Here is a 15502-nt window from a genome sequence, read left to right on the forward strand (position 1 = left end):
TCCCTCCTTTTCTTTAGGAGCTGTGAAATTGGTTGTAACTGAAAATGTCTGACGGTCTGGATAATGAAGAGAAACCCCCAGCTCCCCCACTGAGGATGAATAGTAACAACCGGGATTCTTCAGCACTCAACCACAGCTCCAAACCACTTCCCATGGCCCCTGAAGAGAAGAATAAGAAAGCCAGGCTTCGCTCTATCTTCCCAGGAGGAGGGGATAAAAGTAAAGTATCAGTGGCCGGGCATTGAAAATGGGCTAGTTTATTCTTTCATTTTCACTTTCTTTCTTAGGTAGTTGTTTCTTGAGGATTGACTGTTCAGGGCCTGCCTGACCTTTACATCTATATCTTCAGAGGTTGCATTTTGTCTGAGAAGAATGTTTGATTGATTTACTGTGGGCTGGCAGAAAATACATTTACACTGTGTTTTCCTTTCACATAAAATTAAATTCATAGTGTTAAGCCAAGGGTAATCATAGCAACAGTACTGTCTTGAATATATCAACAGTGACTTTCTTTCTGATAATGTAGAGTACAATTTACAATAATCCCTCCCTAACTGTAAGTTGTTCTTTTTGGAAATTTGGGTATAGGTTTACTTCTGTATACCTTTTTGGTAACTGAAAATTTTGAATTCAGTATGTGGGAATCAGTCCACATTGCCACAATATTGTCTCTCTGACTATATTGTAAGTGGGAAGGCATTTCTAAGTCATTTGTTTCCATTCTCATTCTTCAAGCTATTGTCCCCTAGATAGCCCCATGTGCACTGAGTAGCACACCAATATATTATTATTTATCCTTCTGGTGTTTAGAATACCATTTGATGCTTAAATATCATATGCTAACACTTTGTGATAAGCGGGGATATGAAATCTCTAGTAAGTAACTTTCAGGTTGCATTAATTAGCATAAAGCTGAAACATGGCTTCTACAGATATGAAGCAAGTACAAGGGCACTGACACCATGGAAAGTTGTCAGAGGGCAAGAAGGGTGATGTCTTTAGAAGAGAAACAGGACATTCTCAATCTGCTTCTTCAAGGTAAAATAAATAGCTTTGTAGGTCACATATACTGTTAATCAATCTACAATTCCTACCATAAAGAAAGCTAAAACTATTAGTATGGCCAGTACTGCCACTTGTACACCTACATAACTTAAAAGATGCTTTGTTCTTCATGACCCAAGGATGGAAAAGATGGAAATGAAGTTAAACCTCTGGATTGAAGATAAACCGAAGAATAATGAAACACATTCAATGCAAGAGATCTGTGACCATGCAAGATGAGTTTTCAAAGACATGTTTTTAGACACTGAAATGAATCCAGAAAAATTTTTGTTGGGAGTAAGGGATGGTTTGAGGAATTTAAGGTGCACCATAATGTGGAGACCAGGTCTTATTTGGCGGTTGTGCCAAAGAACAAACCGTTCCTGTAGCTCTCATGTTGTATTCACCACAAATTCAGGAAGTGGCTGAAGAAGGGGATTACGTGCCTGCACAAATCTTTAGTGCTATCGAGACTCTCAAGCTTTGGAACCCTTTGAATACTTCTGAAGAGCAAGAGCCCACTGATGCTGAGGTCAGCAAAATCAGAGAGACTGACATTTCCATTTTTTGCCAATACTTCAGGTGACCTCATAATGAAACCCTTGCTGCTCTACAGAAAACTGTGCCTAAACCCTCTCAGGGGAAATAAATGAGCCAAGTTTCCAGCGTACTGGCAAGCAAATAGAAAAGCCTGGATGAATCCTCCTCTCCTTAAGGGATGGTTTGAACAGTACTTTCTTGTGGATGTTCAAGACTACTTAAAAAAAAAGAAAAATACCTTGAATTCAAAGTCCTGCTAATTCTTCAGTCTATTTGGTGTTTCATGTACATTTGCCAATGTGCATCCTAATGGTAAGATTGTCTTTATAACTAGCCACATGTCTCAGATTCTTGAGCCTTTCAGTCAGTGTTTGATCTGGCTATTCAGGAAGGCTTATTATAAACTAATGTATAACTTCACAATCTCGCGAAGTTTCCACTGTCTGAAGATCCTAGTGCATGAGACTCCTACATCATTACTAATGGCATATCCTTAATAAAGGTTTGGCTATTGATTTTTAATGGGTTTTCAGGAGGTAACTTCCCAAAGAGGCATTAGATAGTTTAACAGAGCCTGTCATTAATGTGACCTGTGAGAAGACTTGGCTAGAGGTGGTGAAATATCTTTCCTCTATCCCTCCCAAAGACAAGAAAAACCTATGGATGAGGATGAAAATTTGGCACAAGAGCAATCATTGGCGGAAGTTGAATCTGAGCCTGTTGACACTAATTCAAGTTAATGCTGCTAGAGGCTGATCCTCAGGAAGCTTTGTTAACTCCAGAGATTATTATCATAAGTGATGATGAAGACAATTAGGAGGCTGTGAGACTGGAAACAAATACAGCTATAAGAAACAGGAACAAAATTTTTAGAACAATATTAAAACCTCCCTAAGAAGGTAATTAAAATGGACATCTTTACATGTGTCAAATATTACCTGTTCAAAGCTTGAGTGACTTACAATTCCATAAAGAGGTGCTATGATGCCTTCAAACATAATCATATTGGACAGAAACAATCTTCAATAGAACTTAAATCATGTGCCATTCAATACTGTTGCTGGACAGCTGAAAAAACTACCTTCAGACAAAGTTTGATTTAATTAGACTCTATTAAAAGGTCCTATGAGACTTTTGAAAAGACTACATTGGGAAGAAAGAAACCTCAGAAAAGCCTAAATTATCAAGTAGTACCATTTAAATACTCTTACTGGACAGCTAATAAGCTGCCTTCAGACAAAGATTGAATGATTAAATTGAGCTCCATACAGAACTGCTAAGGTGTCTTCAAAAAGGACTTGAGAAGACAAAAGCATCTTTAGAAGGGCCACTTAAATTCACTTGCTTGATAGAAATAAAGCCTCAAGCAAGTTGTTATAACTTCAGGATTCGACTTCACTGACTCTAAGAGTATAGATATCCATAATTTGAACTAAATGAATAGTCCACTTCTGTTCATTGCTTCTCTGTCACCCCCATTTGCCACTACCATAATGAGTGATAGATACATCCTCATCACCACTGGAAATCATCTCAGGATCTAAATGGAAACTGTATAAAGCCTATCATTTTTACTGATTTAAACTGTGTAAACTCATTATTCTTTTTATGTAATGTGCTGTTGTTATTGTTTGCCTGCATAAAAATATGAGGGTTTTCAACAGTTTACTTGAGACCTCATTTTTGCCCATTTTTTTCCTTCCCGATATCATGATCTCCTCAGCTGAACTCTCTTACCTTGGGGGTTGTTCAGGAACCTGACTCTCATGGGGAAAGAGGGATTACTATTTCTGTGTTCCTATCTCTTGGTAACTGCTTAATCACAGTCAGTCTTGAACTAATGGAAGGAGCACTGGACCTGGGTTCTTGAGACCTGGGTTCATGTTTAGCTCTGCCACTGATTATTGTGACATTGGGCCAGTCACTTGGTTTCTCTGAGCCTCAGTTTCATCACCTGTTAAGTGAGGATAGTAATACCTGGCACAAATATCACAATATTAGTGATAATTGAATATAATTATAAGTACCAGATGGCTATTAAAAGTAAAATTAGTAAGTGCTGAATAACCATAATATCATTGTATTTGTAGCATTTTGGACCTTATCGATGAACAACTGAGAAAACTAGGTTTTTGAAATCTTTTATTTTTTAAAAGTAACTTCCTCCCATTTTTTATGTCAATTATAGAAAATTTTAAAAAGAAAATTAAATGTGCCTATAATTTTACAAGCCAGAGGTAACTAAGTTGCTATTTTTCTTTTTAGTACCTCTTGGTCTCATCATAAATTGTTCATCAATGTCAAAAACTTGGAAAATAACGATAAGCATATAGAAAAAAATAAAATCACCCATAATCACAAATCCTAGAAGCAATGTTAATATTTTGATGGATTTATTTCCAGACTTTTTCTATGGCTATGTATGCACATATATAATTTTTACATAGAAAAAGTCATAATGCATATAGTTTTGTTGCTTTGATACTTAGCATTTTTATCATGAATATTTTCCTACATTTATGTGAAATATTTGTAAATATCATTTTCAATGGTGTATAATGTTTCATTATAGGATGACATGATGGTTTAGTTAACCATTTTCTTTTGTTGGATATTTGAGGGTTTTTCCAAATTTGGCCATTGTAATTTCAGGATGTCTATTTCATTACCTAACTGAAAATATTTGCTTTGGTGACAGCAGAGGATTTTTTGTTGTTTGTTTGTTTGCTTGTTTTTGAAGAAGTCCTTTTAATAGCTACATTTCATTGACTAAATGGAACTTCAAGAGACAGGTAGAAGGAAAAAAAAGAAATAGTAGATGTAATTTTAAGATTGAGGATTTATTTTGTTGGTGACTGTTCCAGAAGCTGAATTTTGGTGTTAGAGCAATTTAGGAGGGACAGTTTGCCACCATTTTATGATACTTTACTGTAGAAAAGTTTTCAGGATTTAGACCAGGAAAGAGACATCCTAACCATATACATTGATTTTATTTTATGGGCCCTGTGAAATCTGGGACTGATCAGGTTTCTCTTTTGTTGGCTGCTAGAAAGCTTGGAGCCAAATGTGTGGTAAATGCATAGCACTTGTAATGGGACTCTACGGTATGTATGCACTTTGTATTAGCTTTCTGCCAGGCTCCATTTCATGTTCCTATTTTTATTGTTTTTGTTTTTTCCTTTTACTTTTATATCTGCTTTGAATTTATGCTATCATGTTGTATTTTGTGTATTCTTGTAAGCCACCTTACATCCATCTTGGAACATGGTGGGGAATAAACACATGAATGAATAAATAAATACATTAATAAATACATGAATAAATCAACCAATAAGGAAAAAACAATGAGGCAAATGAATGCAGCCAGGACTCTGAAAATTGCATATTGCCTCCAAAAATAATCAATGTTAAGGACTTGAAGCTTGGAAGAACATATTGGAAAGAAGCAGGTGAGGCTGTGAGGCTGCATTTAGAGGTGACATGTTCTGTGTGACGTCTGTGTCTACCGAAGCATGCTTATATGTTTTGTGTCTTCTACTGCACTTGAGCATTAGGTGTGTTTCAGAGGATATGCAATGCTGTGTAAAGGACTGTATCTTTAGAGGGCACAGTTCATGTGCATTTTATTTGTGGGGAATCGAGAGAGATTTGGGAGCTGGTGAGCCTGGGAATTATGTGATGATCCTTCTTCCTGGAGGCATAGGAGGGAATCATTGTATATAAATCAAATCAAGACAAATAGGAAGTGTTCTACCATTTACTGACTAGTTACTGGGTGCCAACCTATGTGCCAGGCACTTTAAATGTGTTGATTTAATACTTACAGCCACTCTATATTATTCCCTTTTTACAGGTGAGGCAATTTAAGCTCAAAGCATTTAAGTAGACAACGTAGAATCACATAGCAAATGACAGAAGCCAGAGGCCTCCCAAGTCTCTCTAACTCCAAACCCTATGCTTACTTTACTATATCACACTACCTTGCAATGGGACAAAGGGAATGTGTGGTAAACTATGTTCCCAGCATCTAAAAGCCAGCAGTGGCTTTCATTTTTCTTTATGAAAATGATAGTGTGCTTTGAAACATACATGAATTTCAGAAGACGGGACTTTTAAAAATTGCCACTCAAAAGGAAAGAAAGAACTTTTTCACATATTTTTGAAAGAAATGATGGTGAGAAGATATTCTTGATAATGTAGATATGCTAACATTTGCTTTGGGTGTTTTGTAGGGTTTTTTTGGTGTGTACTTTATAGGCTTGCATATTGCTTACTTTAAAAAGCTGAAGTTCTAAATAAGTATGTTCATATATGTGAAAGAGTTCTTAAAGTACTATATAGTTTTGTTATTGTATTGAATATATATTGTTCTAATTCCTAGAGTATGTCATCTTCTATATACTCTATACAGCAGGAATCCTTGCTGCACAACAATTATATTTAAGAAAATTCTCAGTTATCCTTTATGGTCTTGTTAATCAAATGTTTTGGTCAATGCATATTACTAACTTTCATCTAATTAATGCACAATAAAATATACTTAGTGTGATAACAGTATGAAATCTTTCTTTGGTGATACTGAAGACCCTTTGGGATCTTGCAGTAGCTCAAAGTTATTATCACTGCACCAATAATGTGTAAGAGTGTCAATTAATTCAGGGTTCTGTTATCAGAAAGCCAGGTATCAGAGACTGCTACATCCTGAATGGTGCTTACATTCTTGGTTCTGCAAATGTAGCCCATCCAGCTTAGCAAAGAGTGCTCTTTGGAAATCACTGCCCTGCCCTTTTGGAAACCTGAAGGACATGGCATCTTGCTTGTCCTCTAGGGTCAGTGCTGTGCCCCAATAGAAGAGTCTCTTGTACTACTCCTTTACTCCTAGGCAACCCGTGTTAAAATGGGAAGAAGGTGGAATAAGGACACACACTCCCTATCTACCAGGGTCTGTGCTTCCACTTTAAGGCCAATGAACAGGGAAACTGGGCACAAATATAGTAGCCCCCTAAAACCACCAGACAGTCAAATCCAAAATAAGTATGGAATGTAGGATTGGGAGATGTTTACACTAAGGTAAAGAAGCCACAGGGAGAAATAAATTGAGAGGAAGTAATGACTGAAAGGGAGATTAGGAGGTGGAGAAGGTACAGAGGATGGATGGAATAAGAGGGGAAGACAGAAGAGTGCTGTATCAAACATGAAGTTTGATACGTTTTAAAAAATGAAGTGTTGCAAGAAGAGGAACATTGACAAAGGCTAAGGGATATGAAGTTGCTTTCCCTGTTGAGGCAAATGAGGCCTGTTTTTTCTCCTCAAACTTTTACCCTATATAATTATCCACATGATCAGAAGTGTCTCATTAAGACATTGCCTCATCTTTGCTTTTTGTTTTCAAATGTTTCCCATCAAAGTTGTTGCATATGTCAATTGAATGCAAATGAAAGTGGAACCAGTACGTGTTGCCTAGAAGGAGATGAGTAAGAGGTAACTTCCTAATGATTTCCCAGAATAATCACTGTTGCTGAATGTTTTTGAAGATGATACCACTGAAGGTGTTAGCTGTTTGCATGTATGAGTGGGGGTGACTTGAAGGGCTCACCTGTGACTATCATTTTACTTCCTCTATCCCGTCATCCTCATGGAATATCTGACCTGTGAATTGGGCTTGTGGCCACTCTTGCAGAATCAGGTACCACATTGAGTTTTTATCTATACATTAAAGCCTGCTAATTTGAGGAGGACATATATTGTTTTCCATAGCCACTGAAGACCTAGCAGGAGAAAATGGGCTTAATATTCCACCAGAGAGAATGGAACTAGACATAAATTCCGGATAGGCTAATTGGATGCTACAGGTTACTAAGAGTGACATTTTCTAGAATCTTCATTGGATATCTCATGGCTTTAGCAATTTCTACACGAAGGCAGGAGAATGGACCTTCCACCATGGGCCTTCCCAACTATATGCTTCTGAGATTTGCTAATATAATAAAAGATATTATAATAAGAGTAGTGAATGTTTAAAATGGCCCAGTTTAATCCTCTTTTCTCAGTAGATATACTTCCAAGGATATCACTCATAAGATGAAAGTGCTAGGTCTAAACATAGTCACCCTGTTACTTAGTATATTGCTAATAAGATGATGTATTTTGGAAGGCCGTTATAGGTGTATTACAATGTTCCAAACCTCTCATGGCAGTTACCTTCTTCAAACTCCCTATGATGGAAATAAGGCAGGGATTATTCCCATTTTACAGAGGAAGGCAGAAGTTCAGAGAGGTTAAATGACTTCCACAAATTTGCTCCACTACTTAATAACAAAGCAAGGCAGACCTAGAATTTGGATCCCCCAACTCCTAGTCCAGCGGTAGTTGAAGACTGTACTGCTTGCATAAAATGAGAGTAGCTTGATTGTAAACAGGTTTCAGCCAATGGAATATGCAAAAATTCAATTTTTACAGAAGCAAGTAGAACCCACGTGCCTCAGTGGATACAACAGTAGTCATACCTTTATCCTGACAAGTTATTCCTCCTGAGGACCTAATTTGCTAACAGGAAGTAACTAGCTTTTGTAAAAAAGAAAAATATAGAATATTAAAATAGAACACAAGAGTCACCTATCATCCCTTCCCTTAGATTCATTCATGATCCAGTATGTAAAAGATATTTGGGCCCTCTTACGCATTTAATGAACACCTTCCTTTTCTGCTCAGAATCAATATGTATTTGCCTAAGATGCTAAGTGTAAGCCAGAAATATGGCTGTTATGTGGAATTTCTTTTTAAATTTTTATTCACCGTGTACTGTCAGTTGCTTTAAATACTTACTGCCAACAATAAAATCTATTTTTATGCCTATCTTTCTATTGTAGTCACCACATAGTACTTTCACATATTTCCAATGCAAAAAATAAATAAATTTGTAGGCCCACACAATGATATTCTTTATACCAAAAAAAAAAAAAAAAAAAAAAAAATTAGGTGTAAACAAAAGAACTGATCTCTCCTTGTGTACAGGGAAATGTACTTCTTGTAAATCCAGGAGTTGAGAAATTCCTGTGGGTCCCCTCTTGTAATATGCCCCCAAACAGGATATTTGTTTACAGAGCAGATGTCTCAGGGATTAGAATATGCTTTGCAGAAATCAGTCCCTCTGGAACTATTGCTCTCACAAATGAGCGCCTGCCTCTTTGAAACCTGCAGGGCTGCTGTTGTCATAGGAAGAACTATTCTGAGATACTTACTGTTTACCTAAGTATAAGGAAGGCTTCAGAAGGCTTCCCTAAGGAGGGTTATGGCACAGTGTGCTCTGTGACCCACAAATCAGAGGATAGAGCAAAATGGCATTTTTTTAAAGTAAAAAAAGGAACAACCACAGTACTTAATTCACTTTCCTGGTAGCTAAGTAGACACTAAGGCATTTCATTTCTTACAGGCCAAAGGCAACATTTTGTAAATGACCTGTTTGGGGCACTAACTGACAGCCTCTTAGTAACAGATAAATCAGTGAAACACCAAAAGCGTCTATCATCCAGCTAAAGAGTAACCGAGTCATTAAGGATCATTTGTTAGGAAAATGAAGGATGTCACCCGTAGGAGGTGGATGGCCCTTTAATAAGACTTCTATATCCTTTCAACATGGATTTCCCAAATCAATGCTCAGGAATATTGAGATGAAAAATAGCCTTTAAATATGACAGATCTCTAACCTAGCCATCTCCACTGTTTCTGCCAGAAGTGGTCCCTGTGTCTACAAAAGTTGTTTGGCTTTAGGAATATATAACACTGAATGAATACAGATTGCATCTGGGTAGGGTGAGGGGGACAAAGGGTGGAAAGAAGGGCAAGGGCTTCTGGTGTCAAGCTAGGGATTATGAGATAAGTGCACCTCCCAGGAGGGCCTCGGCCCCAGCAACTTCACTACAAGCCTCCCAACGGAATGTTTTATTAGGCTTCCTTTATCTCAAAGGGCTTAATGGAAGACCACAGGATAGAGACATGGGTATCCAGCCAATGTACAAATCTGGGCTGCATTCTGACTTTGAGCACAGATTTAATTTATTAGCTATCTCAGTTTAAAAATTAGAATCTGGAGCATGTTTTTAACTGCTTATATACCACTCAGAAAAGAGTTTTGCCTACTTTTTATGTGCCTAGCTCTGTGCTGAATATTGTGAGGGATACTATGTATGAGACAAGGTTCCCTATCCTTATGTAATTTTCAACATAGTTGCAGAAATCATACACACAAACACACACACACACACCGAGTTTGTCGGAAATGTCCAGTAAGTGATCTTAGAGACAACAGATACAGTGGTAGGGAGGTCCTCCCCATTCCACTCCCACCATTCATTCTCCTCTTCCACCTGAGTGAAACAGCAACCATCTGGAAGCCTGCCCCCACCATGGCATGTGTACCTTAGCAGCACACAGTTATCTAGCTTGTCTTCTCACACCTTTTTTTTATTGTGTCATTCAACTATTCAAAAACCTTTCTCAGCACATTTTGTATTACTACCTCCGATTTCATCTTTCTTCCCTTCCTGATTTCCAAGGCTACACCCTACTTATTTATTGTGTCTTCTCATTTCCTCATCAACATGCAATATACATCCCTACTTCTAAGCTTTTACTTTTACTGTTCTTCCTAGTTGAGATGACTTACCCTTGCATCTAGGATCCAGTCTTTAAGGCCCATTTCTCAAGACATGCCTCCTCCAGTAAGCCCTGACTGTCTACCACGGATTTCTGTGATCTTTTCTTTGACATGCTACTATACTCTATTCTGCCCAACTTAGCACCTAATTTTCTTTGGCAGTATCTGTTGCTATTTCTTGTTTATTAAGGTTATTTTCCCAGTTAGATTGCAAGTTCAGGATGTTACTTAAGTTTCTAATGAATCACCCAGAATAACCTGTCACTACATTGATCCACAATTCAATGTAGTTGCTAACTGGCTCGCTGATTCAAAGGAAAAGAAGCTGGGACAGTAGCAGGAGGAAGTTGTGTTTTAGAGCCAGGGTTGTAAAATGCTTGCCTCATAGAACTAGCTGGACTATGTGTTTATTTTTCTTTAGAAAAATTATTTATGCATCAAAAATGCTTTATACAATATTTTGCTTTTAGCTTTCTGTATTAACAAGGCTTTAAATGTTGCTTGTAAAATTATGACATGTACCATAATATTTTGCATGCTTTTCATTGCTTTTAAAAAGATGATGGTTGTTTTGTGCTTTTAGGCTAAATTTATGTAGGAAAGCATTTTCCTATGTCTGTCTTCTGTCATCCTTTTTCTTTTCCTGCATGCTCTGTTTCCAAGAAGCTAGAAAGTGTTCTAAAAAATAAATCTGAAAATGACCATATGACATCCAGTGAGTAGGCCCAACAAAACTTCCAGGAATTTTAGGGGAAGATAACAAATGGAACTCCTACAACAAGGAAGACTCATGCCACAGCTTTCTAAATTGCTTCCAGAAGGCAGCCATAGCACCATCTAGGGATTTCGTCTGGGGGGAGAATTGGTTGCTTTGCTCAACCTTGAACCATGCCGAGCTATGTTGCCATATATGCGTTTGGCTCCCAAGTGGTACCTGGCAAGAGGTGTGCCTGAATGAATACAGAGTCATTCCCACTGTTGGGGTAAAAACAGCAACAACACCACCAATAACAACTTTAACTACAAAAACAACTCTAAAATATACTCCTCCTCACCCTTAGGCCTTCTTGGCAGACATCAGTCATCTTCTCCTCTTCTATGAACACATAACAGCAAATAGGCATGACCTGTCCCCATTTACTGGGCCTCATTTCATATAATGAAGGTCTTTCATTCATCCATTCATTTTTTGTTCATTTGCTTATTCATTAAACATTGAGTCAGATGCTGTGCTAGGTAGGTGCTAGGGTACAAAGGTGAAAAAGTCCCAGTCCCTGGCTTTAAAGAACCAAAGGTCTAGTCAGGGACACAGATAAGTTATTCAACGATTAGAGTTTAGTGTGGTAAGTGTAATATGTAGGAGTGAGAACTGAGGAGAGGCAATTATTCAAGACTGAAGGAAGGGGTGGTTAGAGAAGGCTTCCTGGAGGAGATGATTATTGAACTGAGGTGAGTCTTAAATGGCTAGCATAGAGCTAGCCATTAAGGAGTGAATGGCATCCCAGGTAGAAAGACCATCATTTTGAAGGCAGTAGGCATGACACGCTGTTAGTTGGGCTTCTATGAATACAACTACAAGTAGTTCAGAAAAACTGGTGCTCTGAGAGTGGGAGAGGGGTAGGAGAAGAAACTGTGGATGTAAGTGAGGACCAGATCCTGGAGGGCTTATCTATGCCATGCTAAGGGGTTTAAATTTAATTCTGAAGGCAATGGGGGAACATTGAAGCAGGGCAATGATATCAGATTTGTGTTTTAAAATATCACTCTAGCCACAGGAGGAATCGGGAAGAGAGGGAAAGAGACCAGTCAGGCTGTTGGAGTCATACAGGTGAGAAATGAGAGTGGCCTGGCTTAAGGGCCAGTAACAGCAATAAGAGAGGACAATGCAGAGGGACTATTTAGGGAGGAGAATTCATAGAACTAGACAACTAATCAGATGGTGAGAGGAAGAGCTGGAGAAGGTTGAGTTAGGAAACAAAAGAAGAATTGTTATTTCTTGTTTTAGATGGGGAAAAGCAGTTAATTAGATAATTAGTTAAATAATTAGGCTTGATTTTGAAAATATTTAGTGTGAGGGGTCTGTGAGGTACCTAAATAGAGGTGTTCAGTAGCCAGTTAACTACCTGGGGTTGGGGTGCAACACAGGTGTCAGGGCTGGAGGTATATATGGAGAATCACTAGTGTCAATGGGGATTGAAATCATGCATGTGGATGAGATGACCCAAGGGAGAAGTGTGTTGATGAGAAGAGATGAGGACCTAGGATAGCTCCTAATATTCCCCATAGTATTTAAAGAACTAACAGAAAGAAGCGCCTGCAAATGAGGCTGAGAAAGAAAACTGAGAAATGCAGAAATAGACTCTAGGAAAGAGTTGTATGAAAGAAGGTGGGGGAAATGTTAGCTTCAAGAAGTTCGTGGTCACAAATGTCAGTTTTGACTAAAGGTCCACACTTGTAGGGACAGAAAAGTAGCCACTGGTCAAGGAGGAGGCTAATTTGTGACTTTAGGGGAGCCATTACACTGGTTTGAGGAGTGAGAGCTAAGTAAATCTAGATTGCCTTTTCAAAAAGTTCAACCTAAAGAAGGAAAAGCTGAGACTATAACAGCTAGAGAAGTATGTGAAGAAGCAGAAGCATTTTAATTTTTAAGGACAACAGTGATCTCAGCATGTTTTTTAAGCCAAAAGAAAAGTGCCAGTAGAGACGGAGAGATTGAGGATACAAGAAGAAATAGAGCATAATTGGTGGATTCACTTTAGGTAGAAGGTGACAGCAGTGAGGCAGGAGAAGAGAAGAAGATGCTACTGATGGAGATAAATTCACAGGGGTGGGAGAGAAAGTGAAATCAAAGGAATTTTCAACTGAAATAAAGGAGTCCCTCCATTTATCTCGGTGAAGTAGAAGGAAGGTCACATGCTGAAAGTAAGGGAGGAGGGGGTAGAGCTGAAGTTAGAGTGGAGTTCTGAATTTCTAGAATATTAGGTGTAGTGACTGGAAAGGGAAGTTGGCAAGGGGTGAGGAAACTATTGTCAAGCACCATTAATGACCCAACTATTATAAGCACCAACCAATATGCATGGCTGTATCATTTCCCTCCAGCAACTCTTGGCAGCCTTGACATAGAAGTGGAGAGCTTTCATAGTTGGATTCCATTAGGGAAGGGTTTCATAGGACAATTATAACAAGAAGTCAAAGAGTGAAATTTTCCAGAAGCATAAGAGCAATTTACATGCTGGACCATAGAATCTCAGCCAGAAGGGAGCTGAGAAATTGGCCAAAAATGGAAGTGACTAGAATGATATTTGGAACACAAATCTGCTATTATTGTCCTGTTTCAATATTCCCCATTACCTTCTAGAAATTGAGGTCTCGTTGAGATCAAAGAACAAATAAAATAGGAGTAAGCACTTGAAACAATTAGCGGGTTAGCCAGATGAGAAGCTGAGCTCAGAGAATGAGGTAACAAGGTTGAATATTGCAGAGAAAGGGTTATTCTGGATAATAAAAAAATTTGGGGCAACTATGGTTCTCCACTCTGGCTACATATTATCTCTGGAGTTTTAAAAATTCATTTGCCCAGGTTTCATCCCCAGAAATCCTGATAGAGTAGGTTATTGGTGGACTCTAGACATTGGTATTTTATGGAACTCTACAGGTTATTCTGATGTGCAACACTGCTTGAGAACCAATGGTTTAAAAGATGGCCGTGGGAATGATTGCAGAAGTGGAAGGGAGGTAAAATTCATTAGAGTTGAGAGAGATCAAGGATCCGTAAGGAAAGGGTATGAAGGAGGTGTCCATTAATATCCTGTTTCACACAGTGGTGGCAGCACAGAATGTAGGAAGGAAGACTGGGAGCCAGAGTCCTCAATGGCAAACAATGCACTTGGCCAGGAGAACTAGGTGGTGATAATCTCAAAAGAGAGGATTTTGTAGGCAAGTGTAGAAGTACTGATCTCGAATCGTTTTGAGTGAAAAAGAGGAAGTCTGCCTTCTCCGTTCTCTCAGGCCTACAGGCTTGGGATGAGAAAGGGTGAGCAGCCTCCACCAGTCTTATCTAAGGAAGCGGTACCCTCATTGGATAGTAGGGTCTAAAGTCGTTGTTCTCAATCCCAGCTATGTAATAGAAATACCTGAGGAATTTTAAAAAACAAAGATGCCTAGGGCTACCCCAGACTAACTGAATCTGAATCTCTGGAGATGGCATCTCTCTCTCTTTTTTTAAGTTCTCAGATGAAAATGATGTACAGTGAAGTATGAAAACCTAAGGCAAGAGGTGAAGGAAGAGGTAGAAAATGTAGAAAAAAAAAATGTTTCTGACAGGACAAACTCTTGCTGGTAAAAGAACTGCAGAACACTGGGGTGGGCATATAAAAGATGATAGGTGACTAGAGGGGCTTCTCATTCTTTATGAAGTAGCAGAATAGAGAAAGATGTCGGGATGAGAGATTCTGGAGAAATTAGGTGGCCCTAGGAATTACAACTGGAACTCCCAGTAGATCTCAAGGCCAAATGCTGTTTGCAGTTTGTGGTCCAGGCAGCAATTTGTAGCCTTGTTCTGAGTTCCAATAGAATATGGGAGATACACTTAGAAAGTGATACTTTTTTGGACTTCTGCTCTCTGCAAATGTCAACCCAGAGAGCTGACCAGGTTGAGCCTTAAGATAAATGACAAATGCTCACAGAATTTTGCAGGGTGATACAGACATTTTAGTGTATCTAAAAAAAACAAAACAAAACAAAAACCGGTTCTCATCTAGGATCTAGTTTATTGCTAAACACTTACTGAAAGCTAGAGGTTTTTTTGTTTTTTTTTTTTTCTTTTTCTTTTTCTTTTTCTTTTTTTTTTTTTTTTTTTAATGCCACTGGGTAATAAATAGTTTAACTGTTGAAAACTTTGGTTCTGGAGACAAAGTGGGGACGTAGATTCAAATCCTGGCTCTGATATTTGCCACCTGTGTAACCCTGGGTATATGATTTAACCCCATCAAGTCTCGCTTTTCTCATCTATAAAACAAGAATAAGACCTACCTCATAAGACTGTTGTGGAGATTAAATGAGATAGCTTCAGACACTTGGCACGTGGTGAGTGTCCATTCATGATAGCTATTAAGTGTGCAGGTACAAACTAGTTGCAGGGGAATGTGAGAATAAATAAATTACACTCTTTACTGTCAATTATCTCAAATTTTAGATAGAGAGGTAGATATGTAAAAAATAATCCTATGCTGATGGTACCAAGCTCCAAGTATACACTGAGTA

General features: G+C 38.3%; 1 protein-coding gene across 19 annotated transcripts in view; it reads left to right on the top strand.

The window, feature by feature from the left end:
* PAK3 (p21 (RAC1) activated kinase 3) overlaps window positions 1-15502 on the top strand; it is a 285356-nt gene that overhangs the window by 187289 nt on the left and 82565 nt on the right. For all 19 annotated transcript variants that reach the window (XM_077989656.1, XM_015128022.3, XM_015128018.3 and 16 more), the window contains one exon: window positions 18-219. In XM_077989656.1, coding sequence (XP_077845782.1) covers window positions 45-219 — 175 coding nt within the window. In that variant the 5' untranslated portion in view covers window positions 18-44. The remainder of the gene's footprint in view (window positions 1-17; window positions 220-15502) is intronic.

Source organism: Macaca mulatta, chromosome X, assembly GCF_049350105.2.
Source record: "Macaca mulatta isolate MMU2019108-1 chromosome X, T2T-MMU8v2.0, whole genome shotgun sequence".
NCBI lineage: Eukaryota > Metazoa > Chordata > Mammalia > Primates > Cercopithecidae > Macaca > Macaca mulatta.